Source organism: Vicugna pacos, chromosome 12 (assembly GCF_048564905.1).
Source record: "Vicugna pacos chromosome 12, VicPac4, whole genome shotgun sequence".
In the NCBI taxonomy this organism is placed as follows: Eukaryota; Metazoa; Chordata; class Mammalia; order Artiodactyla; family Camelidae; genus Vicugna; species Vicugna pacos.
This window is the reverse complement of record NC_132998.1, coordinates 66564454-66592347: the sequence shown is the minus strand read 5'-3', so window position 1 is coordinate 66592347 and position 27894 is coordinate 66564454. Positions and strand designations below refer to the sequence as shown.

The window sequence follows — 27894 nt, the reverse complement described above, 5'->3', positions numbered from 1 at the left end:
TTCACTACCAGGTGAGGCATGCATGGATTAGGGCACAGAGCAGCTGGCAGGGAAATCAGGATGTTTTGAATAACCCATTTTGAGCGCTACAGTGTGCTACACACTGGGATACATCCGTGAACCAAGCTGGCAAAGACAATCCCCCCCTGTGGGGCCTAGCATCTAGTGAGGGAGACAGGCAATAACCAAGAAGAATGCGTAAATTACATAGTATGTCAGACAGTATTAAGTGCTAAGGAGAAAAGGAAGAAAGGGGAGGGAGCAATGGGGGGGGTTGGCAATTTCAGATAGGGTGGCAAAGACCTGCAGGAAATGAGGGTGCAACCCATGTTGATACCTGAGGGCAGAGTATTCCTGGCCAAGGGGACAGCAAAAGCCAGCGCTTCCTGGTGGGAGGAGCCTGCTGTGGTGGAGGAACAGTACCGGAGGGCCTGTGGCTGGCGTGGAGTCGAGGAAGAGCAGGAGGGGACAGGTGGAGGAGGGCAGCAAGGGCCTCATAGGCCAGCCTCTGTCTTCCCTGAATGATGGGGTAAGAAGCCACTGGGGTTTGAGCAGAGGGTGATATAATCTGTTCTAAGTTTTCATGGGATCACTCTGGCTAACCAGAAGATTGGAACAAAGTAGGGTACAGTAGGATAGCCACGGGAAGACCTATCAGAGGGTCCTGCTTATAGTGGTGGCAGAGTTGTAAGAAATGACAGGACTTAAACTGAGGACTGGAGAATCAGGAAGCTAAGAATGTCAAAGGTGGGACTGACAAACCTGATAGGGAGGCATCAAAGATAATTCACATTTTCTATTTGCATAGTTGGGTGATTAAGATTTTTAAATGTTGGGTTTGACATGCCTGTAGGAAAAATTTGTGAAAATGCCTCAAAGATGCATGTACCTGGGTCCCTGCCTCATCTCCTTGAACCTCTGCCTCCTCCTCAGCGAGTTACGGCAATGTGGACCACGCATGGTAGCTGTGAGACAAATATTGGGGCATCCAACTACTCGCTCAACAAATGTTTGCTAGCATTTAAACTGTGCCAGGGACTGTCCTGGACAACGCGGACACTGTGGTCAAGCGGACAGACAGGCGCGCAAGGACTTACGTTCACGGAGCAAGGCAGCCAACACTACAGTGAGGGCGGGGGTGGGACGGGGGAGGCGTGTGCCCCTCACCTAAGCCGTACCAGCCCTCGCCACGGGCCGCTCCCGGCCCCAGCCCTCCGCCGGGCTGCGGCCGAGGAATCCCAAGAGCTGGACCCCTGAGGCCCCGCCCCTTCCGCTCGGGAGACCAACCAATGAGGGCGAGAGGCCAGCTCCGGGGGCGGGCCCGGCAACGGAAAGGGGCGGGGCGTCACTCCGAGGAGCCGCCTCATGCCTCAGGAGGTGGAGGGCGGCCGAGCGGGACCCGAGCGCGGGCGGGAGGTGAGCGAGGCCGGCCTGAGGGCCCCACCTTCCCTTGGCTTCCTGACCCCTGAGCCACGACGTCTCCGGGAGGCGCCCACCGCCTCACGCCGGACCCGAGGCGTGGCGACTACCGACTCCACCCACAGACCCCTAACCCCCATGTCCTCACCCCCATCTCCTCACCCCATCTCCTCACCCCACTCCCATCACCCCATCTCCTCACCCCATCTCCTCACTCCATCTCCTCACCCCAGTCCCCTCATCCCCATCTCCTCACCCCATTTCCTCACGCCTCTCCCCTCACCCCGCTCTCATCACCCCATCTCCTCACGCCATCTCCTCACCCCACTCCTCTCACCCCCATCTCCTCACCCCACTCCCATTACCCCATCTCCTCACCTCGCTCCCCTCACCCCACTCCCCTCACCCCATCTCCTCACCCCGCTCCCATCACCCCATCTCCTCACTCCATCTCCTCACCCCACTCCCCTCACCCCATCTCCTCACCCCGCTCCCCTCACCCCATCTCCTCACCCCATCTCACCCCATCTCCTCACCCCATCTCCTCAGCCCGCTCCCATCACCCCATCTCCTCACCCCATTTCCTCACCCCGCTCCCATCAACCCATCTCCTCACCCCATCTCCTCACCCCACTCCCCTCACCCCCATCTCCTCACCCCATCTCCTCACCCCATCTCCTCACCCCACTCCCATCACCCCATCTCCTCACCCCGCTCCCATCACCCCATCTCCTCACCCCATCTCCTCACCCCACTCCCATCACCCCATCTCCTCACCCCATCTCCTCACCCCGCTCCCATCACCCCATCTCCTCACCCCATCTCCTCACCCCGCTCCCATCACCCCATCTCCTCACCCCTTCTCCTCACCCCACTCCCCTCACCCACATCTCCTCACCCCGCTCCCATCACCCCATCTCCTCAGCCCACTCCCATCACCCCATCTCCTCAGCCCACTCCCATCACCCCATCTGCCTTCTACCTCACTGGCTGCTTCATTTCAGTCTTCTTTGCTAGTTCCTCCTCATCTCCCCAAACTCCAGACATTGGAGAACTCAGACCTCTTTTCCATCTACCTTCACTTTCTAGGTGACCTCAACTAGTCCCATGGCTTCAAATGTCATCTATACTCCCAACATCTCCTGAATATGAAAGTTCAGCCAGGCTTTTCACCACACTTCAGACTCATATTCCCACTTGGATGTCAACAAATACTGTCGCCTCCTTTTTCAAAACATGTACAGAATCCAGTCACTTCTTAATATTTTGATTTCTAACACTATGGTCCAAGCCCCATCATTCCTTACCTGGAATTTTGCAACAGCCTCCTCTCTGCTCCACCCTCTCCACCCCAATCTATTCTCAACATTGCAGCCAGAGTGATCCCTTTAAATCATAGTTCAAATCATGTCACATCAGTCAGATTCCTCTAATATCTTCTCATCTCACTTGGAACAAAAGCCAAAGTCCTACCTAAACTGCAGTATCCTCCCCAGCCTCTCTGCCTCATCTCCTAACATCCTGCCCTCCACTCCAGCATTACTAGCCTTCTTGTTCTTCCTCAACCACACCTAGGCATACTTACCCTCAAGGCCTTTTCTTTTTTATCCTGTTCCCTTTGTACAGATATCTATAGGGCTCACACAGTCACTTTCTTTGATTTTATTTCAAAATTTACCTTCTCAGAGGGACTTTCATATTTCACCATATATGGAGTGGCTCCTCCTACTTCATTACTCTGCAGCCGTCCTTACTCTGCTTTCCCTATAGCACGTATTACCACCTCACATTTTATAAATTTATGTGTTTATTGCCTGTCTCCCTTGACTAAAATGTAAAGTCCACAAGGACAAGTTATTGTCTGTTTTGTTTGTTGAAATACTGATAAACTTCTAAAACAGTGCCTGACATTCAATAAATATCTGTTGACGGAATGAATTAATTGACCCATCCCTCCTCTCTTCTGCTGGCTTCAAGTACACACTCCCCAGTTCCCTGCATTTCTAACTGCTTATTAGTGACTTTTATGTTCTTGCTTCCTTCTATGTTTAAATGCTGATGCTTTTAAGGGCTTCTTCCTAGTCCATTTTTTCTTCTCCTTCACTGTGAATGATTTCATCTCTTCCCATAATTTAAACTACCATCAAATCTTTATTGTCAGTTTAGCCTCTCTCCAGGGCTCTAATCCAGTTTTTCTAAACTGTGATGCTTGGATACCCCATAGGCACCATGCACTCAAGTTGCCCAAATTGAACTCGGTAGCCTCCCCACCCATCCACCCCCGTTTTTCTTCTTTGCTCCATCCATCCTGACAGTCAGGCTCAAAACCACCCACTGTATTGTCTGAGGCAGTTGGGAGAAAATGTAGTGCTATGGAGCTCCGTCTCTAGAATCGGATAGGACTGGGTTTGAATCCAACTCCGCTATTGTTTAGTTGTGTGACTTTGGTTGGATTCGTCTGTAATCCTCAGTTTCTCATCTGTACAATGGGGAGAGTAATAGCACTTGCTTCATAGCATTGTTGTGAGAATGAAATCTGTCAGTCCTTGTTGAGAATTTACACAATTCCTGGCGTATATTAAGCATGAAATACAGTTAGCTTTTATATTATTGGATTTGTATGTCTTTCTCACCTAATTATAGTAAAATATTTTCTGGACAACTATTCTGTACCTAGTGTTTAACATACAGTCATGCCAACTACTTAATTTGGTAGTTTGGGGTGTCTGCTATATGTGTACCTATGTATGTCTTCACAATAACCTGCAAAGGAGCTATCATTTCCATTTTATGGAAGAGGAAACTGAGGCTTAAAGAGATTGGATAACTTTCCAGGGTCTCACAGCCAGTAAGTGGCAGGGCCTAGATTCTAGCCCAGGCTTTCAGGGTACACAGAACTTTTCTCCAGTTGCTTGCTACATTTCATCAGTTCTTTCCACTCACTCACATATTTATCAAGAATTTATTGAATACCTATGTGTGTGAGAGCACAAACTGGAGCCATACTGCCAGGTATGTGTATATTTGCTGTCTGACCTTGGGCAAGTTAGTTAACTTTTCTGAGCCTTGTTTTCCTCATCTGTAAATTGGAATAATCCTTGTACTTTCCTTCAATGATTCTTATAGAGATTTACCTACTTAAAAGTGTCTGGCTGGATGTAGGTAGAGGAGCTGTGGGATCATAAAAGAGATGCAGATCTACCTTTAGGGTTGGCTGGTGGGAAATGTAAGGAAGGAAAGACTTCTCAAAAAAGTGAGCCTTGAGCTGAGTCTTAAATTAAAAAGCAAGAAAGAGCAAGGGAAGGACAGTTCAGGCAGTAGAATAATGATACACATAAAGGCATGGAGGCAAGAGACAGCATGGTGTTTTCAGAGTTCTCAGTGATGTGGCTATAATGGCCCTTTTTATATGAGAAGGCTTTGGTTAGAAGCTGAGTAGGGACATTTGGATGAATGGCTATTGAAATTCAAAGGATCTTGCTTTATAAGTTTCTTTATACCAAACTGATTTCCTTGATGGCAGGGACTGTGTATTTATTTTTTAATCCATAGTTTTGGTAGTACTGTGTGGTGTATGGTAGGCACTTAAATTTATCAAATTAAATATTAATATGACTTAAATTTAGGGTGTATATGATAATATGGCTAGATAACTAAGTGTGAGCTTTGATGCCTTTAAAGGCATTATTTAAACAGAGGAAAGACTATTTGAATGTTACTTTGGTTTTAAAAATTAATATTTATTTTATTAAAGTTACTAATTAAAATTCTAGTCTTCCTTGAGCATTTAAGTTCAGTTTGTAAATTTTATCCTAAGTAAGATTATGTATTGGATTATTCATTCTAAATAGTATTATCTTATTTTAAACTCGGTCTTATTCTAGGTTTAGCAAATTTTAATAGTAACTTAATGTTTTTGTTCCATTTACAAACTTAAACTCTTAATTAGAAACTTAATGTATTCCATTTCTTTAAGTACTTAAGTTGTCTTAGTAACAAACCTTCCCACCTTCTTAAACAATTCTTATAAATATCACAAGCCAAACTTATAAATATGGTAAACCTCAAGTTCTCTTAAATGTCCTAAAAGTCTTTATAAACTTACTAAGATTTTGACCTCAAATTACAACCCATAATTAATTTCACATTTTTAACTAGAATGACAAAGCTGATCTGCTACTGAATGATCTCTTAAACATTCAAATGCCTATAATACCAGGTATCCCCTGCTTTTCAAAAGTTCACTTTACATCCCTTTGCTTTTACAAAAGATCTACATTAGTACCTATTTTCACTAACCAAAAGAAATCTGAAGAGGATTTTCACTTATGAAAAAAAGTGACAAATGAAAATAGTGTCCAGCATTTGTTTTGCAGTCAGCTGTATAGAAGCAGCCAACACCCCAAGCAGTGAGAGTGGCACCACCAAGCTCCTTGCCCAGGAACTACACTCAGCATCTCAGCATCAAGCTGCCATAGTTTTAAACTATGTCTGTAAGCATCTGTGCTTTTTCCTGATTTATTTTGTGCATCTGTTAGCAAGATGTATCCTAAGGTAGTTGCTTCTTTGCTTTATGCCATTTTGGCTTATGAAGAGTTTTACATTTGGCTAGTGGAGGAGACCTGTAATTCCAGTTTTTATGCATTTAAAGTTTCCTATCTTAATTCCCTGCCTTCTCAGCATTAAGGAAACACCTCTGTTGTCCCACACAATTTTTGGAGTTTCCTTCTTTTATAATTTTTAGAGTTGTGTTCTCAGCTTGCTGAGATTTCATAATGATCAGAGGACATTGACTGGGGTTCAGTGACTCTCTGAGAACTTCCAGAACATGACTGTCCTCGTTCTCCTTCTACCTCTCTGGTCCCTCTTCCTCAGTCTCTTTGGCTGGTTTCTTTTCCTCTCCCCAATCTTGATGTTGGGCCTCTTCTCCATCTGCGTTTTCTCCCTGGATCCCACCCATTCTCATGTCTTTAAATATCATCTGTATGCTGATGACTCCCAAATTTCTATCTCTAGCCTACCCTCTCCCCTGAATTCATTTATTCAGCTGCCTACTCAACATTCCCACTTGGATGCCTCATAAGCATCTTAAACTTAGTATGTTCAAAACTGAGTTCTTTCTTTCCCACACAAACTTACTTCTTCCAGCATTCCCCATCTCAGTTAATGGTACCAGCATTTCTGGTTGCCCAGTCAAATACCTTAGCATTTTCCCTGACTTCACGCTGACTTCATCAGCCCTGGCCTCAGAATATGCCCTGAACCAAACTCCTTCACACCACTTCCATCATTCCCATGCTGATGGGAGCTGTTGCTAGTCCAGTGGCCTCTCCTAACTAGTCTCCCTGCCTCCACCATTTCCATATAAACTACTCTCAATCTAGTGACTTATTAACATATAAATCAGATTATCACTCTCCAGGATCCCATCTCACTCAAAGAAAAAGCCAAAATCTTTTCAGTGGCCTGTAAGACCCACAACAGTTCCACCCACCACACTTTGACCTTATCTTCTGCAACTCTTCCTTAACTCTATACCAACTATACCACTCATTGCTCTCCCTCCAGCTCATCCAGCAGGCTCCTAGCTCAGGGCCGTTGTTCTTACTATTTCCTCTGCCTGGAATGCACTTTCCCCAGATATCCAAATGGCTCATTCTCTCACTTCCTCCACGAAATCACTTCAGTAAGGCCTTCCCTACACGCTTATCTAAATTGCAGCCACTGTACACTCTCTCCCACCTTCCATCCTGGTTCACTTTTTTCCTTTAGTATTTATCCCTTCCTTATGTTTATTTCACTTATTAATCTTGTTTATTGCCTCCTCTCCCCACTAGAATATAAATTCCACGAGACCAAGGATTTTTATCTGTTTTGTTCACTGCTCTGTCTTCAGAATCTTAAATAGTTCTCAATAAATATGTGTTGAATGTATGGATAAAAGAATGTAAGTGAAACTTTATAACTTAATGAATTGAGCAAGTAGTCCACACAACTTAGGTATGAATTATGTCATTATCTATTTCTTTGCCGTCACACAGATTTTTATAACCACCCACATGACAGAATTATTTTATTCCATTTTGTACTTCTTTAACTCTTTTGTAAGAAAACTGTAGAGATTTCTTTAACAGAGTTTCATGTTATTTTAATGGATATCTTTTCATTATACCTCTTGGAAATACACAACTCTTGTAGAGTTTAGGTAATGTCTCATTAAATTTTGGATCTCTCAAGGCTTTCAATTATTTGGCCACAACTCAGAACTAGTTGAGAAGGGGAGCAGTCAAGAGTTAGGTTATGAAGGATCTCATATCTATAGTAAAGATATTATATTTTATCCTAAAAGAAATAGAAGCTATTGAAGTGTTTCAAACAGTGTGACATAGTTAGATTTGCATGTTAGGAAAGGTCACTCTGGGGGTGAACTGGAAAATGGATTGGACAAGAGGAAGCTACAAGCAGGGAGACCAGTTAGGAGTCTATGGCAGTAGTCCAAAAAAGATGAAGAGAGCCTTTACCATTAGTTTCAAACTTTGTATTTTCAGCTCCAACTCTTCTGAACTCCAGGTCCATGTATTCAACTGCCTATTTATATCTCCAATTGGAGGACCAGTGGGCATCTCATGTTAACATGTTTAAAATAGAGAACCTGTTTACTGTCTAATTTGCTCCTCTTCTGGTCTTCTCCATTTCAGTTAATAACACCATCATCCATTGAGTTGTTCTCAACAAAATTAGGAGTTATTTTGATTTTTCTCTTCCCATAATTAGCCCCTGCAAACTTTGATACATCAAGTCCTCTATCCAATTCTCTTGGCTTATCTTCCAAAATATAGCCCAAACCCTTCCACTCCTCACTATTGATGTTATTACCCAAGTCCAAGCCACTGTTATCCCTAGACTGCTCTAGTAGTCTCCTAAATGGTCTTCTCACTCTTTCCTCCCCTCAACTTTCTGCAACAGTACACTTCCCAAACACCAGCTGAAGTTATTATCTAAAAACACAATCACATGATCCCCTGCTCTCTCAACCTCCAGTGGCTTTCCCTTACACTCAAAATAAAACCAAAGTTCTTGCCTACTTAGCCGATCAATTCTTATACCACTCTTCTCCTCAACCCCATTCTACACTTTCTGCTATTCCTTACAGCTCACCATGGCTACACCCAACTTTTCTTGAGCCATTCCTCTGTCTAGAACTTCCCCTAGATCTTCACAAGACAACTCCCTTTTGTCATTCAAGTGGCAGTTCAAATGTCATGTCATTAGAAAGGACCTCTCTGACTTCACAAGCCAAACCACTCCTCCTCATGAAAGAGCCTCTTTATTATGCCACCCTTTTTATTTTCTTTGTAGCAGTGACCACAAACTGACGGTATCTGTCTCTCCCCCTGGAACAGAAGCTCCATGACAGCATCCAGTCTGTCTGGGCCCACAGATATACTGCAATATCCACAGAGCCTTAGTAGGTATCTGGTACATAACAGATGCTCAGTAAATCTGTAATCAATGATGGATAATGGAATGGACCACAAATAAAGCAGCAGCCTTGGAGGGAGGGAGGGAGGAAGAGACTGATAGGAGAGACTTTAAAGAGCTGGGCCGGGCTATGAGCTCCACAGGGGTAAAGTTCAGTTCACTGGTGGCTCTCAAGCACTGGGCCTACCTGATGCATAGATGATTAAATATTTATTCCAAAAATAATTAAAATTGGCAAGTTCCAGTGACCCCTTAGGTCAGGAAGAAAAGATAAGGAATTAAAGATGACCTAAGTTTTCTGGCTTGGGCTACCGAGCTGTGAGTAGTGGAGCTGGAATTGAAACACTGGTCTGTCTCACTGCATCTTTTTGTGCACTGTCTAGATGGCTGATTCTGACCCTGGGGAAAGAAACTATGACAACATGCTGAAAATGCTGTCAGACCTAAATAAAGACTTGGAAAAGCTATTGGAAGAGATGGAAAAAATCTCAGGTAGGATGTTTTCCTAAGCAGAGTGCCTTTACCCTTCTTTCCAATAGTTCAAATCTTTGCTTCACTTCTGAGCTCAAATCAAGTGCCTTCTTAGCAAGGCCTTCCCCGACCACTTTTCAACTTCTATACTAGGTAACTACTGTACCATAAAGTTTTACACTGATCATTGAATGTTTCCTTGAATTATTTTTTTGATTATTTTATATGTGTTTGCATCTTATTTCTGCAAATGGACTGTCATCTTCTTGAGGGTAGAAATAGTGACTTCTTTTGTAATGGGGTACACAGTGCCATACCCAAGCTCAGGTACTCAGCAAATGACCAATGATGTTACAATAACGCCTGTGAACAGACTTGAAACCTTCTTTGTGTGAGCCATTTAAATAAAAAGAGTTTAGAGTAATAGTGCTAAGACTGGTAAGGTGCTGAAATGGGGGGTATAGCTCAGTGGCTCAGTGGAATAAGGTAGCAATAGAGTTGAACACATTTCTCCATTTTAAGAATGTTAGTATGTTATTTTATTCAACACGTTTCCACTAAGTGGTAACTGCAGTGGTAGTGATAGCATTATAATTTTTAAAATTTGTTCTTTACTAGTCCAGAATATGTATAATTCTTATAATTTGTGAACCTAAGTTTTGCTAGAGAAAATCATAATGTAAAACAAATTTTAGATAGCCTGCATACTCTACTCAAATGAAAACAAACTGTTTTTAATGACATTATTGGTTTATAAATAATCTCCACTTATTGCAACAGTCTTCAGAAAATTTCTACTTAGAAATGTTTGCAATTTGGGGGCCTATGTACTTGAAAGTTTTTATATATATTTTAACTACCTTTTTAAAAAAGTTATATAATTCCTTCGATCTGATTAAATATTCTCTTATTTAATAGTATTTACTGTGCACCTACGATATGCTATTCTAGGAATACACAGTTGAATAGAGATGCTCCTTCATTGGAAGAAGTGAGTGGGAGCCAGAAACAGATATCAAGATAACTAATTATAATTTACATATACAAATTAAAATGTACACATTTTAAGTTTACAATAAAATTATAATCTGGCAAATGCTAATAATGGTGTACACCAAGTCTGGGAAGGAAGCAGAGACTGGACAGGTGAGGTAGAGGACTTTGGGTAGAGAGGAAGGGCAGTCCAGCAGGAGAGATAGCCAAGGCTGTGTGCCTGTGAAGGAGAGACTGGCACAGTCAAGAAGCCAGATTAGCGCATGAGAGTCGCAAGGTGGCAGGCCAAAGAAAGAAGAGGCTGAAGAGGTGAGAGGACTGGTCTTCAGTGCCAAGCTAAGGAGATTTACCTTTCTTGTCTAGGTGAAAGGGAACCATTTGGGATTTCAAGGAAGACGCTTGTATTTAAGAAAGATACTTCTGGTAACAGTGTGAGAGATGGTTGGAGAGGGAAGGCTAGAGGCAGGAAGACATATTAGAAAGTTTTTGCAGAACTAAAGGCTGAAAAGGGGCTAGCCTTAACTCGGGCATGGCACTGAAAACAAGAAAGGAATAGCAGGTTTCTGTGATAGAATCTCTTATTGATTTGTAAGACCATAAGGTCCTTGTTTAAAATTGTAGTAAATGTTTTTCCCAGTTTATAATTTTCCTTTTGATGTTGTACATGAATATTTGGTAAACAGAAGTCTTATGTAGTAAAAATGTATCAATATTTTCCTTTCTGATTTATTACCATTGCTGTGATGCCTAGAAAATCTTTCCATAATCCAAGATCAGTGAAATATTTACTTCTACCTGTGTTTTCTTTTAATCATTTAATTCTAAACTATCTGGTGTGCCAAAGGAACCAGGCTGCGTACTACATTTTTATTTAGATTCACTAGAGGTTTTCTTTTTGGCAAATATTCCAACAATAATTAAGGTAATAGTTAAGTAAGTTATTAAGTAACCATAATGAAGTTAATATTGCTAAGATGATATTACTAAGGTAATATTGTTATTTTTAAAATGCTCTCTCTGCTCTGTCACATTAGAGGCAAGGTTGACAGGTGTTTATATTGAAACAAGTCATAAAAGACTCAGCTTTGACAATTTTTAAAATTTGTCTTTTAAAGTTTTCTAAGTAAACTTGAAGTTGTCTAATACATGCAACTATTGTATTTAAGCAGCTACACATGTTAGGCTTGTGCACTTTCTTTCCCACAAAAATAAAACAAATAAAATAAACAGCCTACACCTCCTTGGCATGAATGAGGCTTCTGTCATGCATGATTCCACATCCCTTCCCCAGTCTCTTCCATGTCACATTCCTTGATTTGGCATAAGGTCCATTACTTTCCCTTTAGCTTATTTTTTTCTTAGTTTTAGTTGTACATATTTTCCTCTTTTCTATAATTATATTTTTATATAAATGTTCTGCACAGTTGCCTAATTTGGGGGGTAATATAAAATTTTTAAAATTTTTCTTTAGCAGTTTATCAGCTGGTAAATGTTTTATTGAACATATAAGCATCTACAGATTAAATAGTATTAAAATAATTTGTAAAATTTAGCTTTTGTAATTTCTTAAGCAAATTATATGTTTTTGGGCTCATGGACTCAGATCTAATGGTTGGAAACAGTAAAATATTTTTCTGCCTGATGTGTAAGCAGCAGGACTATTTATTTCTTCACAGTCCTAGAGCATGTTAGGACAAATATTGTTGACGGAAGTAACATGAATCTCACACCCTGACCCGTTAGACTGAATTTAAAGTGAGGCCCAACATGTGAGTCCTTGCTCTCTGTTGCCCCTGGGAAGGCTTTTGCCAATTTTTCCAGTGACCACACAGGGCAGGGAAAATCACCAAAGAAGCAGTCATCAACTATTAAAATCGTCAACCAGCAAATAAGTGTGCCTATTTATATATACATAAATATATGCCTATTTTAAGCAATTATAAAAAGGTAAAATCCTCTTGACTCCAAGGCCTCAAGTTTCTCTTTCCATTCTCTTGAACTTAAGTCAAAACATGACCTAGGATTATTTTCCTAGTACAAGTTTAGCTGTAGTATGCCTTGTGTGGGAATGAGCCTTGAGAATGTAAAATTCCTCAGGACAAGGAGAGATTCCAACTTTTTCCCCCCAAAATCTATCCCATCTTATCCTATTAGTTTAGAAGTGATTTCTAAACTACTCGTGAACTTTGTGCATATAGTAGAGCAGAGATAGCTAACCTATTTCATAATATGTGAGGTTTTATGGCATATCAACATTAGTTCATTATCAATCAGTAAGTCCCCCTTCATTATTCTTTTTTCTTTCTTTTTTCTCTTTTTAGCTTTTCTCACATATTTATTCTCCCAGATAAATAATAGATTCATTTAATATTTTATTTGGAATTGTGTTAAACCTATACATTTATATGGAAAGAATAATATCTTTTTAAGTACTCTCATGCAGGAATATGGTATTTCTCTCCAATTATTCAGATGTTCTTTGTTTTTAATTGAAGTATAGTCGATTTACAACATTGTGTTAATTTCTGGTGTATAGCATAGTGATTCAATTGTACATAATATTTATATATTCCTGTTCATACTCTTTTTCATTATAGGCTAATACATGGTATTGAATATAGTTCCCTGTGCTATACAGTACGAACTTGCTGTTTATCTATTTTATATATAGAAGTTTTATCTGCAAATCCCAAACACCCAATTTATCTCTCCCCACCCCTTTTCCCCTCTGGTAACCATAAGTTTGTTTTCCATGTCTGTGAATCCAGTTATTCAGATGTTCTTTAACATGTCTCAAAGGGTTTTGCAATATTTTTCTCCAGATTTTTTTTCCCTTCAGTTTTAATTTTTTCCAATTTTACTGAAATATAATTGACATAGAATATTGTATAAGTTTAGGTTGTGTAACATAATGATTTGATATATGTATATATTGTGAAATGATTATCATAAGAAGTTTAGTTAATATCTATCACGTCACCTGGCTACAAGTTATTTTTCCCTTGTGATGAGAACTTTTAAGATTACTCCCTTAGTAGCTTTCAAATATGTAACACAGTCTTCGTAACTATAGTCGTCATACTGTTCACTACGTAAATGTGAAACACTTCACAAGTTTGCATGTCATCCTTGCCCAGGGGTCTTGCTGATCTTTTCTGTATCATTCCAATTTTAGTATATGTGCTACCAAAGGGAGCCTCTCCAGATTTCTTTAATACATTAACTTCTGTGTTTCTGTTCTCATTATAAATGGGAGGTCTTCTGTTTTATTTATTGAATAATTAATGCCAGGGTGTAGGAAGGCTGCAGCTGTCCGGGCATTGAGTGTCACTCTGATATTGTCCCTAACAGCTTGTGTGTCGGCTCCCAGGTGTTGGTCTTTTTACCGTGTGCTTTACACACATTATCTTGTTTAATCTTCGTAATAGATTTATGAGTGAAAGACACTGTTATTTCCACTTTATAGATGAGAAAATTAGAGCTTAGAGAGTTTAAACTGTCCAGGTCTACTCAACCTCTAGAGTCTTCTTTTTCTACATTCTGAAATTATATGTGCAGTATTTGGAGACAATTCTTTATTGAACATTTAATGGTAAGACTACTGGGAATAACTCCTGATAACTTTTTCAATTTCTTCTTTGGTTATTGCTTTAAGATTATGTCAATGTGGATATTTCATTTTCCTCCCAAATCATCCATTTTTATCATTATTTATTAATTTATTAGATTATTACTGTATACAGCAGAATTTTCCAGGTGTGATTATTAGCATTTTAAAATAAAGAGTAACTATTAAATAATTATAATGAATAATTATCTTGTTTATATTTAATAAACATCATTACATAATTGTTTAATTGATAATTATTAAATAATGATTTTTAAAGAAATGTTACATGTACATTGTTCTTAAAATCCAATCAAAGTAAAATTAAAATAGAAAGTTACAAAGAAAGTTTCAAATCAGCACAATCCAGTCACTCAGAATTAGCCGTTCACATTGGTGAACACTCTTCCAAGTCTCTCTCTGCAGAAATAGAATGATGGACCTGTGCATGGATACATGGAGGGATAATTTTTTTTGAAAGATACAGTTTAATTAAAATTGAATCATACAGGTTACTTTTTAATTTATTTTTTTATATATATATTTTATTGAAGTATAGTCAGTTTGCGTCAATATTGTGTCAATTCCTGGTGTATAACATAATGTTCAGTCATACATGAACATTGATATATTCATTTTCATATTCTTTTTCACTATAAGTTACTATAAGATATTGAATATAGTTCCCTGTGCTATACAGTATAAACTTGTTGTTTATCTATTTTATATATGTTACTGTTTGCACATCTCGAACTCCCAGTTTATCCCTTCCCACCCCCTTCCTCCCTGGTAACCCTAAGTTTGTTTTCTATCTGTAAGTCTGTTTCTGTTTTGTAAATAAGTTCATTTGTCTTTTTTTTTTTTTTGAGATTCCACATGTAAGTGATATCATTTGGTATTTTTATTTCTCCTTCTGGCTTACTTCACTTAGTATGACAATCTACGGGTCCATCCATGTTGCTACAAATGGCATTATTTTATTCTTTTTTTTTGGCTGAGTAGTAGTCCATTTTATAAATGTACCACAGCTTCTTTATCCAGTCATCTGAGTCACCTGTCAGTGGACATTCAGTTTGCTTCCATGTCTTGGCTTGTATATAGTGCTTCTATGAACATGGGGATGCATGTATCTTACTGAATTAAGGTTCCCTCTGGATATATGCCCAGGAGTGGAATTGCTAGATCATATTAAGTCTATGTTTAGTTTTTTGAGGGATCTCCATACTGTTTTCCATAACAGCTGCACCAAACTACATTCCCACCAACAGTGTAGAAGGGTTTCCTTTTCTCCACACCCTCTCCAGCATTTATTGTTTGTGGACTTCTGAATGCTGGCCATTCTGACTGTGGTGAGGTGATACCTCACTGTAGTTTTGATTTGCATTTCTCTGATAATTAGTGATATTAAGCATTTTTCATGTGCCTATTGGCTATCATACAAATTACTTTTAAAATAAAGAGTACTACCATTAATTTTACTTAAGAATTTCAATTGAAATGAAATGAAGAAATTCTTCACTTAAAATAAATATTTCTTCACGATAAAAAATACAGTAGCTCCTATAAGATTGTTCCAAAATTAAAGAAGTTTGTGGGAAAACAATAAGGAATCTAGTGTTATTTCTTCAGTTATATCTTTTTTATCTTTATTCAGGACCTAATAATACTAATCAGTAATGTTCATTCGGTACTTAGTAATTGCTAGATTACTATTCTATTCTAGTTAGGTGCTATTCTGGGCACTATGTGAATTAGTTTATTTAATCCTCACAATAATTTTATGAGATTATAGGAACTCTTATTATCCCTATTTTAAAAATGAAGACACTAAGACATAACCATCATTCATTATATTATTATTTGTATATTATCAAGTACAAGTAATGTTTACATTAATAGCATTTACAATATTTACATTCTATTCTGTAGTCATAATTCCTATGGTTGTTGAGATTCACGTTCTGTATTCAAATAATTCAAACATTTAACCTAGTAACTATAGCTATAGACGTTGTGTTTCTTGAATTCATAAATGCTTAAGAATATGTCTATGTTTATAACTGGGTGGTAACTTGGTTAGGTGTATAATTATTTTCTTTTTTTTCATTTTTCAGTTTTATTAGGTAGAACTGTTACAATTTGACTGCACATATAAATATATATCGCATGTAAATACATATACACAGTATACTGCACATATTTTTTAAAATTGACATATATGTACTGTTCATTGTTTCTAAGAATGTTTAGAGCTTTAGCTTTTTAAACTTACATCATTATCAAAGGAATAAAGCCAACCACAAAATAATAATTCAAAAAGATACATACACCCCGCTGTTAACAACAACAGTATTTATAATTACCAAGATATGGAAGCATCATCAGTGCACATCAATAGATGAATGGATAAAGAAGATGCAGCATATATATGTAATGGAATGCAACTCACCCATAAGAAAGAAGGATATTTTGCCATTTGCAGCTGTTCATTCACTTTTTTTTCCCACTTCAAAAACCAGAATTTTATGACTGGCATAAACATTTCCATTACATCAAAGACAATAATATACCTAGAAATAAACTTAACCAAGGAGGTTACCTATACTCAGGAAACTGTAAAACATTGGTGAAGAAAATTGAAGATGATACAAAGAAATGGAAAGATATCTTGTGCTCTTGGATTGGAAGACTCAACACTAGCAAAATGGCTGTATTACCCAAAGCAATCCACAGATCCAATGCAACCCCCATCAAAATACTCATGACATTTTTCACAGAACTAGAACAAACAATTCCAAAATTTATATGGAACCATAAAAGACCCCGAACTGCCAAAGCAGTCTTTTGTAGGTCTTTTTTTTTCTCTCTCTCTCTTTCTTCTTTTTGTTCTCTTACAGTTTGATGACTAGAGAAGTCCCTTTAACACTTGTTGTAAAGCTGATTTGGAGGTGCTGAATTCTTTTAGCTTTTGTTTATCTGTGAAGCTTTTGATTTCTCCATCAAATCTGAAAGAGAGCCTTGCTGAATAGAGTATTCTTGGTTGTAGGTTTTTCCCTTTCATCACTTTAAATACATCGTGCCACTCCCTTCTGACCTGTAGAGTTTCTGCTGAAAAATCAGCTGATAACCTTATGGGAGTTCCCTTGTATTGTATTTGTTGCTTTTCTCTTGCCAATTTTCATATTTTTTCCTTACCCTTAATTTTTGTCCATTTGATTATTGTTTGCTTGAGTGTGTTCCTCTTTGAGTTGATCCTGTGTGGAACTCTGCGCTTCCTGGACTTGGGTAACTGTTTCTTTTCCCAAGTTGGTGAAGTTTTCGGTTATTATCTCTCTGAAAATTTTCTCAGGTCTTTTCTCTCTTTCTTCTCTTTCTGGGACCCCTGTAATGCAAATATTAGTACACTTCATGCTGTTCCAGAGTTCTCATAAACTATCCTCATTTCTTTTCATTCTTTTTTCTTTTTTCTATTCTGCACTAGTGATTTTCACTAGTCTGTGTTCTAGTTCACTGATCCGTTCTTCTGCCTCATTTAGTCTATTCTTGGTTCCTTCTAGTGTATTATTCATTTAAATGATTTTATTCTTCAATTCTGTTTGGGTAATTCTTTTTTTGTTTTGTTTTTAATTGAAGTACAGTCAATTACAATGTATCAATTTCTGGTGTACAGCACAATGTCCCAGTCTTGCATATACATACATATATTTGTTTTCATATTTTTTTCCATTAAAGGTTATTATAAGATATTAAGCATAGTTCCCTGTGCTATACAAAAAAAGTTTTTTAAATCTATTTTTATATATAGTGGCTAACATTTGTAAATCTCAACTAAGTTTAGGTATTCTTTATATTTTCCAGCTCTTTGCTAAAAACTTCACTCTCTGCATCTATACTCCTCTTGAGCTCTCTGAACATCTTTGCCATCATTTCTCAGATAAATTGCTTATCTCCTCATCACTTATTTCTTCTTCTGGGATTTTTTTTAACATTTTTTATTGATTTATAATCATTTTACACTTCTTCTGGGATTTTATCTCGCGCCTTGGCCTGGGAGATATTCCTCTACTGCCTCATATCATCTATCTTTCTATTTGTATTTTTAGGTAGGTTAGTTACATTTCTTGACCTTGGAAAGGTGGCCCTCTGTGGGAGAGGTCCTATGCGTCCCAGCAGTACACTCCTCTCTTGTCACCCGAGGGCCAGGGTCCTGTTGGTCCCAGGGTAGAGTCTGGCCTGTGTTTGTGGATTCCTTCCACAGGCTTTGGGATTGCTGTTTTCTTGTTTCTGGCATCTGCCCCTGGTGGGTGAGGCTGGACTAGAGGCTTATGCAGGTTTCCTGGCAGGAGGAGCCGGGGCCTGCACACTGCTGGATGGAGCTTGGTCCTGGACCTCTGGTGAGAAGGGCCGTGTCTAGAGGCCTCTGTGGCTCAGGAAGTCTGCTGATGGGTGGGCCTGTGCTCCCACCCTGTGTGTTGTTTGGCCTGAGGTTTCCCTACAGGCTGTTGGGTGGGGCTAGGTTTTGGTGCTAATGATCCAATCAAGATGTCAGCCTCCAGGAAAGCTCATGTACATGAACACTCCTGGAATGTCTGCCACCAGCTTTTTTGTCCCCTGGGTGCGCTGTAGCCATCCCCCATGTCCCCAGGAAACCCCCCAAATTAGGCAGGCAGACCTGGCCCAGGTTCCTATGAAATCACTGCCTCTGCCCTTGGACTTGGAGCACATGAGTTTCATGTATGCTTCCCAAGCAAGTGAAGTCTCTGTTTCCCCCAGTCCTGTTGGGCTCCCGGAGCCAAGCCCCGCTGGCCTTCAAAACCAGATGTTGTGGGGTTTCCTTCTTGCAGTGCCAGAACCTCGGACTGGGGAGCCTGACGTGGGGCTCAGAACTCTCCTGTGGGAGGGTCTCTGCGACTTAACTATTCTTCAGCTTGTGGGTCGCCCACCCAAGGAGTATGGGGCCCAATTTTATCTCAAGCATACCCCTCCTACTGTCCTGCTGTGGTTCCCTCTTTGTGCTTCCAGTTGCAGAAGATCTTTTTCGCTAGGTTCCAGTCTTTTTTTCAATGGTTGTTTAGCAGTCAGTTGTGGTTTAATTGTAGTCATGAGGCGAGATGAGCTCATGGTCCTACCTCTCCGCCATCTTGACCGGAAAATCTGTTTCGATACCAATCTTAAAAAGGAGTATAGCCACGGTTTCTCCATTAAGTATAATGTTTGCTATTAGTTTTTGGTATATCACCTTTACTAAGTTAAAATGTCTCCTTCTAGTCCTAATTTGTGAGAGCTTTGATTTTCTAAAATCAAAAATAGGTATGGGCATTATTAACTGCCTTTTTTTTTTTGCATTAACTGAGATATTCCTATGATTCCCCCCCTTTTATTGTGGTTAGTTATACTGATTTTCTGATACTCAGCTATCCTTGAATTTCTTTACAAACTCTACTTGATCATAACATTATTTTAATACATTGTTAGATTTGATTAGATAATATTATATTTAGGATTTTACATCTATATTCATGTTAGGCAGACCTATAATTTTTTCATATACTCTTTGATTTCAAAATAAACCAGCTCAGGGAAAGTTATGTTTTTATTTTTGCTTATCTCTGTTCTCAAATCTTCTACAGTATAAATAGAATGCTTCTATAAAATCCTTTTCTTAAAAAGTTACACCAGTCCATACAGTGAGCTTATCAGTCTTCTCTCTTTCTCTAGTTTCCGAAATCACTTATATTAGATAAGAATTAACTGTTCTTTCAATGTCTGGCAGAACTCCTCTGTGAAAGGACCTGGGACCCAAGACTTGAGACTATAGAACGTCACCACTTGCGTTTTACAACACTGATTATTCTGTTTTGCAAGTGATGTGAGTTTGTCTGTGGGCTGGAAACTCCAGGCTGGCTTATCTTCATCTCTTTATCCCTGGTCAGCTGGCCTTCGTTTCATTCCTTTTTCTCTGCTTCCCCCTTTTAGGCTCAAAATAAATCCACTTTATTGCATCCCATAGTCCTCCGCTCTCCCATACAGATTTTTGGAACACTTCATCTTCATCCTTTACTGAACCCGGCATCTAGGTGCACATCTTGACCATTTTTTAAAATTTCTTTCTGTGTGCAGACCTGGCCCTACCCAGCAGGTAAAGCCACAGAGTGTGTGGGGTGAGTCCTAATTAGCATCTCAGAATATCTGCTGTTCAGGTCCCTCTGGAGATTATGCCCTTGGCTTTGCTACTGTGCAGGCCTTCCCTAAAGCCCTTTGAGAAGGCTTGTCCTCGCCACCTGCTCTAAAATAAGGCTTCTCCTACCACATTTCTCTGTCACAACATACACTGCTTATTTCCTTCACAGCACTGTTCACAACCTGCAGTCGTCTTGTGTGTTTATTATCTGTCGCCTCCCACTGCAGCTGGCAGAGACACTGCATGAGGGCAGGATGTGTCCATCCTGTAGTACAGTATGGCAGGGCTGTCTTAGCAAATGCCAACACAGAGCAGGTGCTCAGTAAACACTAGATGAACGAAAACCTCAGGAAGCATGTATTTCTGTAGAGTTTTCTAAATATGCGTCCGTCCTATTCTGTGTATTCTGGTTTTCTCCCTTGGATCAGGTCACGGGAGAGCTGTGCCTTGGTGCCGTGTTTCGCTGCTCATTGAACCGCCTTCTCTGAGCTGTGCTTTGCTGCTGTGCCACCAGGTTCTTTCACCAGTGGTTACACTATAGACACAGAAGAGTCTCCTTGTATTTAGAGCAGGGATTTGTCAAGGGCATTTTCAGCTATATTGCATACCTCTCATAGGCTATGCCTATAGGAAAATTCTTGGGTCTTAAACAATGGAACAATGGATTTGTTTTTATTTTATGGTCACTGAGTCGTATAACTAAGCATGTTTCCTTCTCTGCTTTGGCCTAAGGAAACTCAGGGCTAGAATTCCAGCTGCTGTGTAGGACGGACTATATGACATTCATTTCTGTGAGCTGTTTGTTTTTTTTTAAACCCACCCTAATTCCTTGCCCTGAATACCTCATTTATTTTTTAGTAAGAGTTTCTTATTTCTGAGCACCTAATATGTGCACGGCAGTTTACATATATCATCCGCTCAATCTTCACAGAAAGCCGTGAGATCAGGACATTGTCTGTCCTTTACGTATGAGGAGACTGAGGCTAGTAAGTTTAGCCACTTATTCCAGCAGATGGGGAGCTGGGAAGCACAGTGCTCTCACTTCCAGGTCCGGGCTCCACCTGCCATCCAGGTGGTCTGCAGGCTTCCTGCAGCAGCATTACCCGGGATGCTTATTAAGATGCAGGTTCCTGGGCAGCATTCCCAACCTGCTACACAAGAACCTCTTTGAGTTCTGGGAGGGGCCAGCAGTCTGCATTTTAACGAGTGTTCCAGATGACGCTCATGCTTCTAAAAACTGGAGAACTCTTGTGCTGGCTGTATAGTCATGTGCCCTGTATCTGTTGGGGTGTATGGCACAGATCTTTTCTGACAATTTTCTCTAACCAAACAGATGCCACTTTCTGTAGAACTTCAAGTCTGCCATGCTGCTGACCTCAGTTGTCTGCAGACATACATGTACATTTATTAATGATCGTTTTGTCTCTTTTTTGCTTAGTTTCCTTAAGGACATAGTTTCCCAGAGTAGCCAGCCAGGCGTAAGCAGTTCAAGCAGATATACTTACTGCCCGGAGAGACAACCCCGTTCTTCACAGTTCTAAAGGGGGAACCATGCCAGTGGCGCAGGAGCTGCGGAGGGAAGGTGTGGAGGTGGGGCTTCTGCACACAACCACTGGATTTGTACAGGAAGCACATGTCCCCCTGTAGGCCCAGGGAGCATTGCCCTCAAGTTCTTCTCAAAGGGAATGAGTGAGAAAGTGGGTCACAGTGTAGTGGTGGGCACCAAAGGACGCCTAATGTGGAACACAGCAAACTTCCTCAGGAAGAGTCCCTGGACTGGCCTTAATGAAAGCAGAGAGGTGCCCAGGTGGAGGTGGGCAGGCATCCCAGGCCAATCGGCATGAGGTAGCCCGAGGCTCAGGGCCTCGCAGGAGTGGGAGTGGTCAGCCCTACCTGTGCACGGGGCGGGGGGGGGTGTTATGACTTCTTGGGGGATCGTCCTGTAACCACCAATTTTGAGCTGCAGATAGGTATGTTTGCTCTAATTTTTCCTCACACTTACTGTCAGTCTGGGCTTCAGCCTTGTAGTGTTGTGTGTTGGTGAAGTAGAGACTTGTGTGAGATTAAGGAGGTGTCATTAATGCTCTGTGTAGAGGAGTTTTAATAGAGTTGTTTTTTGTTTTTTGTTTTTGAGGCCTGTATAACGCATGGCCTACCAGCTTTCTCTCCTTAGAGTAATTGGGCGATTCAGGGGTTCTGGACCCCAGGACCCTGGACACGACTGGAGGCACCCAGCCCTCCATGGGGGCCCAGGGCTGCAGCCGCCCCGCGGCCTGACCAGGGCCTCTCTGATTGTTGCAGTGCAGGCCACGTGGATGGCCTACGACATGGTGGTGATGCGCACCAACCCCACGCTGGCGGAGTCCATGCGGCGGCTGGAAGACGCCTTCCTTAACTGCAAGGAGGAGATGGAGAAGAACTGGCAGGAGCTGCTCAGTGAGACCAAGCGCAAGCAGTAGCCCCCACTCGCCACCCAGCCGCACCACAGCGCACAGAAGCTTCACAGAGGAACGGCGACCCCAGTGCATGGCCTTTGGCACAGAACTTACTTCTCAGTAAACCTATTTTCAAGCACAGCCCGAGGACCCTTTCTGTCCCACCAGCTGCACATCAGTCCTTGTGAACAACACATGAGAAGTGCAAGATGCTCTTGAGGAATTAAATGTACTTAGTGCCAGTGGTGCCAAACAGAATAAAGAGCAAAAAAGAAGCCAGCTGGGGACAAACCAGGTCAGAGGGTGGAACAGGCAGCGGTTTCAGTCGGATTTATTTACCTTCCTACAGGGAGTTCCAAAGTGGGTGAGAGGGAACATTATGTATTCAGTTTTGTGTCCTGGGCGCGCTGCTGGGTGCTCAGTATGTCTCTGTGTTTTCACAGCTCTCCTGAGAGGCAGGTGTCCACCAGCCCCGATTCACAGACAAGAGAAGGGATGTTAGATGTCTCATCCAAGTCCACTCAGCTAAGAAGGGACAGAGCGAGGGCAAAACCCAGGCCTCACCTAGGAAAAGGACTGGTGGGAAGTGGAGCAGGCTTCTGGAGGGGCTAAGCAGGTGGCAGAGACCCCACAAGGCTGCGTAGGGGCATGAGCTGAGTGGTCCTGGCCAGTCTGGGCTGGGGTCTGGGCAGCAGGATGCTTTCACAGACAAGGGTTCGAGGCCCTTGAGGTCAGACAAAGGAGGGCTTTGCTTCCAGGGGAGAGCGAAGCAGGGTCCCAGAGGCCTCGGGACAGGCAGGCAGTCCCGGAGGCAAGGATGTTTTCCTGGGGACTTCTTTGCTCCTTGTTCCCCTTTCCCACCCCGTGAGGGCTCCTTGCCTGGCCTGTAGCCCCAGGGACAGAACACGAATGTGTTCCCAGTCATCTCCTTCCCTCGGCTCAGGGGTCCCCAAGCTCCTTGGTGAGCCAAGTTCTGGCCCCTGGGGACACATCAGGTTCTCGGAGCCCAAGGAGTCCCACGTGCAGATTGTTTCCAGGCAGTGGGGTGGTACTGTGAGAGAAGAGCTCTGCCTGGAGGAGTGTGTGAGCCAGCTGAGGTGCTGTGACCAGAGAGGGAAGGAAGTCATAAAGGCAGGAAACAGCCTGGGTTTGGCGGGAGGTGAGGAACCAGTCTAGGGAACCAAGGACCAGCTCCCAGGTGCAGGGAGCCTGGGCTTAGACACGGAGAGGGCTCAAGAGAGGGGAGGGAAAAGGGGTCAGGAGGCTTATTAGAACAGAAAACGAAAGTTGTCCCAGAAACAACAGCAGAAAGTTCTGGATCCCAGCCTCCTCCCTGGGCCTCACCTGCCCTGAGAGCCCCTGAGGCCCCGGTGTCTCCCTGGAGAGCAGCACTGAGGTCAGGTTCCTCCCGCAAACACTCAGAGCTCTGTCTGCAGCGGGTCTGCCGGGGGCAGAGTCAGGATGAATGGGCAGAGGACCCCTTTGGTCCTCAGGGGAAAAGGCTGTAGCTCCTTGGCCTGGAACTGGGCAGTCCCCTCAAAGACTGTGAAGGTGGCCGTGACCTGGTGGTTGAGGCAGTAGATGGTGTTGCCCAGCACAGCGCAGCGAAGTGGGGCCGGGTCGGGCAGGGGCAGAGAGGCAGCCCGGCTCCAGGAGCCCGTCACCGTGTTATAACGCATCACCGCAGCGCCCACACCCCGCAGCAGGTCGAAGCGGTACAGGAAGCCCCCCAGGGCCACCATGTCACTGGACCGCCGGTGGCTGGCACTGTAGGGGCACTCATCCCACACATCCTTCGCGGGGCTGTATCTGAGCAAGCGGTAGAAGAGATGGCCCCCAGTGACATAGATGTCCCCACGGCAGGCCACAGCCTCATGAGCCACTGGGAAGGTGCCTGCGGGGAGGGGCGCGCGGGAAGTCCAGGCGTCTGTGCGCGGGTCGTAGCACTCCATGCTGTACAGGCACTCGCCCCCAATGGCGTAGAGCAGCCCGTCCAGTGCCACCAGTTTGAGCTGGGCACGGGCCTGCTGCATGGGTCGCACCTGGCTCCAGATGTTGGTCAGAGGGTTGTAGCAGAAGACCTCGTTGGAGCAGACGGCCTTGGCGCCTGATCCACGGATGCCCCCCGCCAAGAACAGGTAGTTGTGCAGGGTGCAGAGACCGCAGCCCCGAAGCGGGACCTCTGGGGGAACCTGGGTCAGGGGCCGCCAGGTGTTCTCTCTGAGGTGGAACACGTGCAGGTATGTGTGGGGAGGCGGGGGCACAGGCCCCACCGCAGGAGCCTCGGCAGTACAAGGGTGCCTTGTGAGTCCCGAGCGGCTCACCTGGTAGAGGCTGGGCAGCACGAGGACCCCCAGCACAGCCTGGCCCCGGCCAGTGCGAAGGCTCAGGATGCGCTCTCGGTCAGCACCACTCAGCTGCCGGTAGAGGCTCGGGTCTCCCAGCACGTGCAGCAGATTGTCACTCATCAAGGCGTAGGTCTCCTGGGCCAGGCCGGGCGCCCCATGCTGCTGGGCGAAGGCCAACACATCCAGGCAGCTGCCCAGGTCCCGCCACCGTGGCAGAGCCACTGCCGTGGTGGAAGCTGGGTCCCCTGTGGAGGACCTGGGCTTCTGGGGCCCCTCCACCACTCCCCAGCCCCCAGGCCTCTGCAGAAACACCAGGAGTTTCTGGGCCTCCTCCTGCTTCTCCACGAGGACCTCTCTGCTGCCGGCTGGGCTGGGCCCCCCACTTGGCGCTTGTGCTTGGTGTTGCCCTGAGGCCACCCGGCTAACCTCCTGCTCAGAGTTCTCGGACATTTCGCACACGCTGCGTTTCCACGGCCGGGGGACAGGCCTTGTAGCAGGGGATGGTACAGGCCCAGCCTGGGTCTGTGCAGGTGGCCATGAGGGGGCCCTGGGCATTGTGGCTCTGGGCAGCAGCAAGTCTGGACAGTCCTCCTCAGCTCTATCCCCTCTTGGGCCTGAGGGAGGGCCTGTGGTGGGAGCCTCCTTGGTCTCCACACTGCTCTGCTGTGGTTGACCTCCAACCTCAGCCAGGCCCCCTGTGCCTGGCCCTGTGACCAGTGCGGCTGAGCCTGGCCTGTCCTCACAGCTGTGGACAGCCTCTTCAAGGGGAGAATCAGACTCTTTGTTCTCAGAGGGTGTGGAAGTGCTAGGATCTCTAGGTCTCTCCAGAGCTGCCCTTGGGGCTCTCCTTTGGGGCCTCTCTTGCCTGGGGAAGGGGTGACTCCTAAGAACCATTGAAATAAGGTTTCCCCAGCTAGTTGAGAACTGCCCCTCCTGGTTGCCCTTGCAGAGAGCACTGGGCTCCCGAGATGCTAGCTTTGACCCACCAGCAGGTGCAGGGGCTGTGGCTGGGGCTGGAGCTGGGGCTGGGGCTGGGGGAGGGGGAGGGGCTGCAGCTGGGGCTGGTGCGGGGGCAGGGGCTGCAGCTGGGGCTGGGGCTGGGGGAGGGGCTGCAGCTGGGGCTGGGGGAGGGGCTGCAGCTGGGGCTGGTGCAGGAGCAGGGGCTGCAGCTGGGGCTGGAGGAGAGGCTGCACCTGTGGGAGGGGCTGGGGCTGGAGTGGGCGCTGCAGTTGGGGGAGGGGCTGGCACTGCTCTGAGATTTTCATCCTCTGCAGGACTCTGGTTAACTCTGAGGGGCAAAGAGTCTGAAGGAGACGAGGTCAGAAGAGTTGGGGATACAGCTAAGAGACCTTGGTGGGGATGTGCTGTGGATGGGGAAGCTGAGGGTGGGAGGGGTTTAGAGATGCATGGAGGGGGCGAGACTAAGGGGCTCCGGAAAGGGGTGCAGCTGCGGATGTCTGGAGCTAGCTTAGCTCTGTCGGAACCACCAGCCACCTGACCTTGCAGGGATCTTCTCCCTTCGATGCTGTGGCCTCCTCGCTTGTTTGTCCCTCCAGGCCCTGAACTGAAGACAGTGTCGTCTCCAGAGCCATTAGCCCCAGCTTCTCCCACGTTGCAGGCCTCTGTGGTCCCCTGCCCTTGGGACAAGAGTGGGCGTCCCCACTGTGGCCCCTCTGGTGATGGGCCAATGGAGCCTGGGGCCTGGCTGAAGCTCCTCATGACCACCTCCCTCCGTGCCCAGGGCCAGCATTTCATGGAGGCTGGGGACCCCTGAGACTCCCTGGGGGCCAGGGTCCCAGCCTCCCTGCTCTCACCAGCTTTGGCTTCTGAGTCCAGAGCTAGGACTGGGGCTGGCTGGGGTCTGCTCTTCCCACGCCCCCTCTCTAAGACATCCTTCAGGGGCCCAGTCTGTGCAGTGTGTGATGGGGGCAGCTCCCGGAGGAAACGGAGCCCCTCGGAGCCTGCAGGGAGGCTACCGGCTGCATCCACAGCATCCCACACGCTCACCACAGTGCCCAGGCAGGCTCTGCCTCCTGAGCTGTGGCCCACCTGCCACCGCCAGCTGCCCGGGCCCCTCCCCAGTGAGCCAGGTGACCCTACACCTTGTTGCCAGGGCCTGGTGTCCTGTTCCACTGTGTGGACTGGGGCCTGGTGAGCTGGTGACTTGGCTCGGATGCCTCCTGCCTTCACCTGCACCTCTACTTCTCTGCCAGGACTCTGAGGGGTGAAGTGTATCAGGAGGGGTGTAGATGCCCCCTGTGCTTTGCTCCTACCCAGGAGGGCAGCACCTGGCCTGTGAGGCTCCCTTCCTTTTCCTCGGGGGGCTTCCGGGGTGGCATTACCATGCTGCTGTCCCAAGGCCCCTCCACTGGTCACCTCACCACGTGTGTTGGGTGGAGGTGCGGCTGTGGCAGCCAGACCTCTACCTCCCAGGAGTTCCTGATTTTGTGTCTCTGCTGCCGCCAGGCTCCCCTGGCCACATCCTGGAGGCTCTGACTTCCCCTGCCCTGAGCTGGGCCCCTTGATGCCACCACTGACCTTGGACTTTGGGGGCAGGGCTGGCCCAGTTCCTCCCACCTGAGAAGTCTGGGTCCGAGGGGCTGTGGACGCTGGTCCTGCTGCCTCCTGGTCCTGCCCAGAGCCAAACCAGTGCAAGGCCAGCGCGGTGGCGGCCACCACAGCCAGTGCCAGCAGGGTCAGCACGGCGCCATCCCAGTCGTCGTCCCCGTCCCCGTCCCAGCCCCAGCTGGGGCCGTCAGCCTCTGAGGCGCCCTGGATCATGGTCTGGGCCGCAGATCCAGCGTGAGGAGCCAGGCAAGAGACTGGAGGCCGGGAGCTCTGCATGCACCACTCCTGATTCAGGCCTGGGCGCCACCGGGGCTCTTTCCATGCAGATGGCATCAGTGACGCACCCTGCCCCGCCCAGAGGGCTGCCCAGTTAAGGTGGACCTGGGCTGG

The 27894-nt window shown here is 44.8% G+C and overlaps 3 protein-coding genes and 1 non-coding gene across 7 annotated transcripts; 1 reads left to right on the top strand and 3 right to left on the bottom strand.

Moving 5' to 3' along the window:
• The first annotated feature begins 1328 nt into the window (after positions 1–1328).
• Positions 1329–22863, top strand: SYCE3 (synaptonemal complex central element protein 3). Of its 4 annotated transcripts, none has more exons than XM_072973962.1 (4): positions 1329–1416; positions 8779–8887; positions 9285–9393; positions 22455–22863. In XM_072973962.1, the coding sequence occupies exons 3-4, from the start codon at positions 9285–9287 to the stop codon at positions 22610–22612; spliced, it is 267 nt and encodes an 88-aa protein (XP_072830063.1). In that variant the 5' UTR covers positions 1329–1416; positions 8779–8887; the 3' UTR covers positions 22613–22863. The 4 variants fall into 4 exon arrangements, with proteins under 4 accessions (XP_072830063.1, XP_006212622.2, XP_072830065.1 ...); XM_072973964.1 differs by having other exon boundaries at positions 1344–1416; positions 8823–8887; XM_072973963.1 differs by having other exon boundaries at positions 1353–1416; positions 8782–8887.
• LOC116278488 (U6 spliceosomal RNA) lies at positions 13458–13562 on the bottom strand. The gene has a single exon (XR_004187821.1). It is a non-coding gene; the product is annotated as a U6 spliceosomal RNA (small nuclear RNA).
• A 1143-nt stretch (positions 22864–24006) lies between the features above and the next one.
• LOC102530390 (kelch domain-containing protein 7B) lies at positions 24007–25845 on the bottom strand. Its single transcript, XM_006212588.3, has one exon. It carries the CDS (start codon positions 25828–25830, stop codon positions 24007–24009), a length of 1824 nt encoding a protein of 607 aa, XP_006212650.1. The 5' UTR covers positions 25831–25845.
• Positions 25846–26399: 554 nt separating this feature from the next.
• On the bottom strand, positions 26400–27717 carry LOC116278468 (uncharacterized). Its single transcript, XM_072972422.1, has 2 exons — positions 26751–27717; positions 26400–26500 (listed from the first exon to the last, which is right to left on the bottom strand). Exons 1-2 carry the CDS (start codon positions 27715–27717, stop codon positions 26400–26402), a joined length of 1068 nt encoding a protein of 355 aa, XP_072828523.1.
• Between the last annotated feature and the right edge of the window lie 177 nt (positions 27718–27894).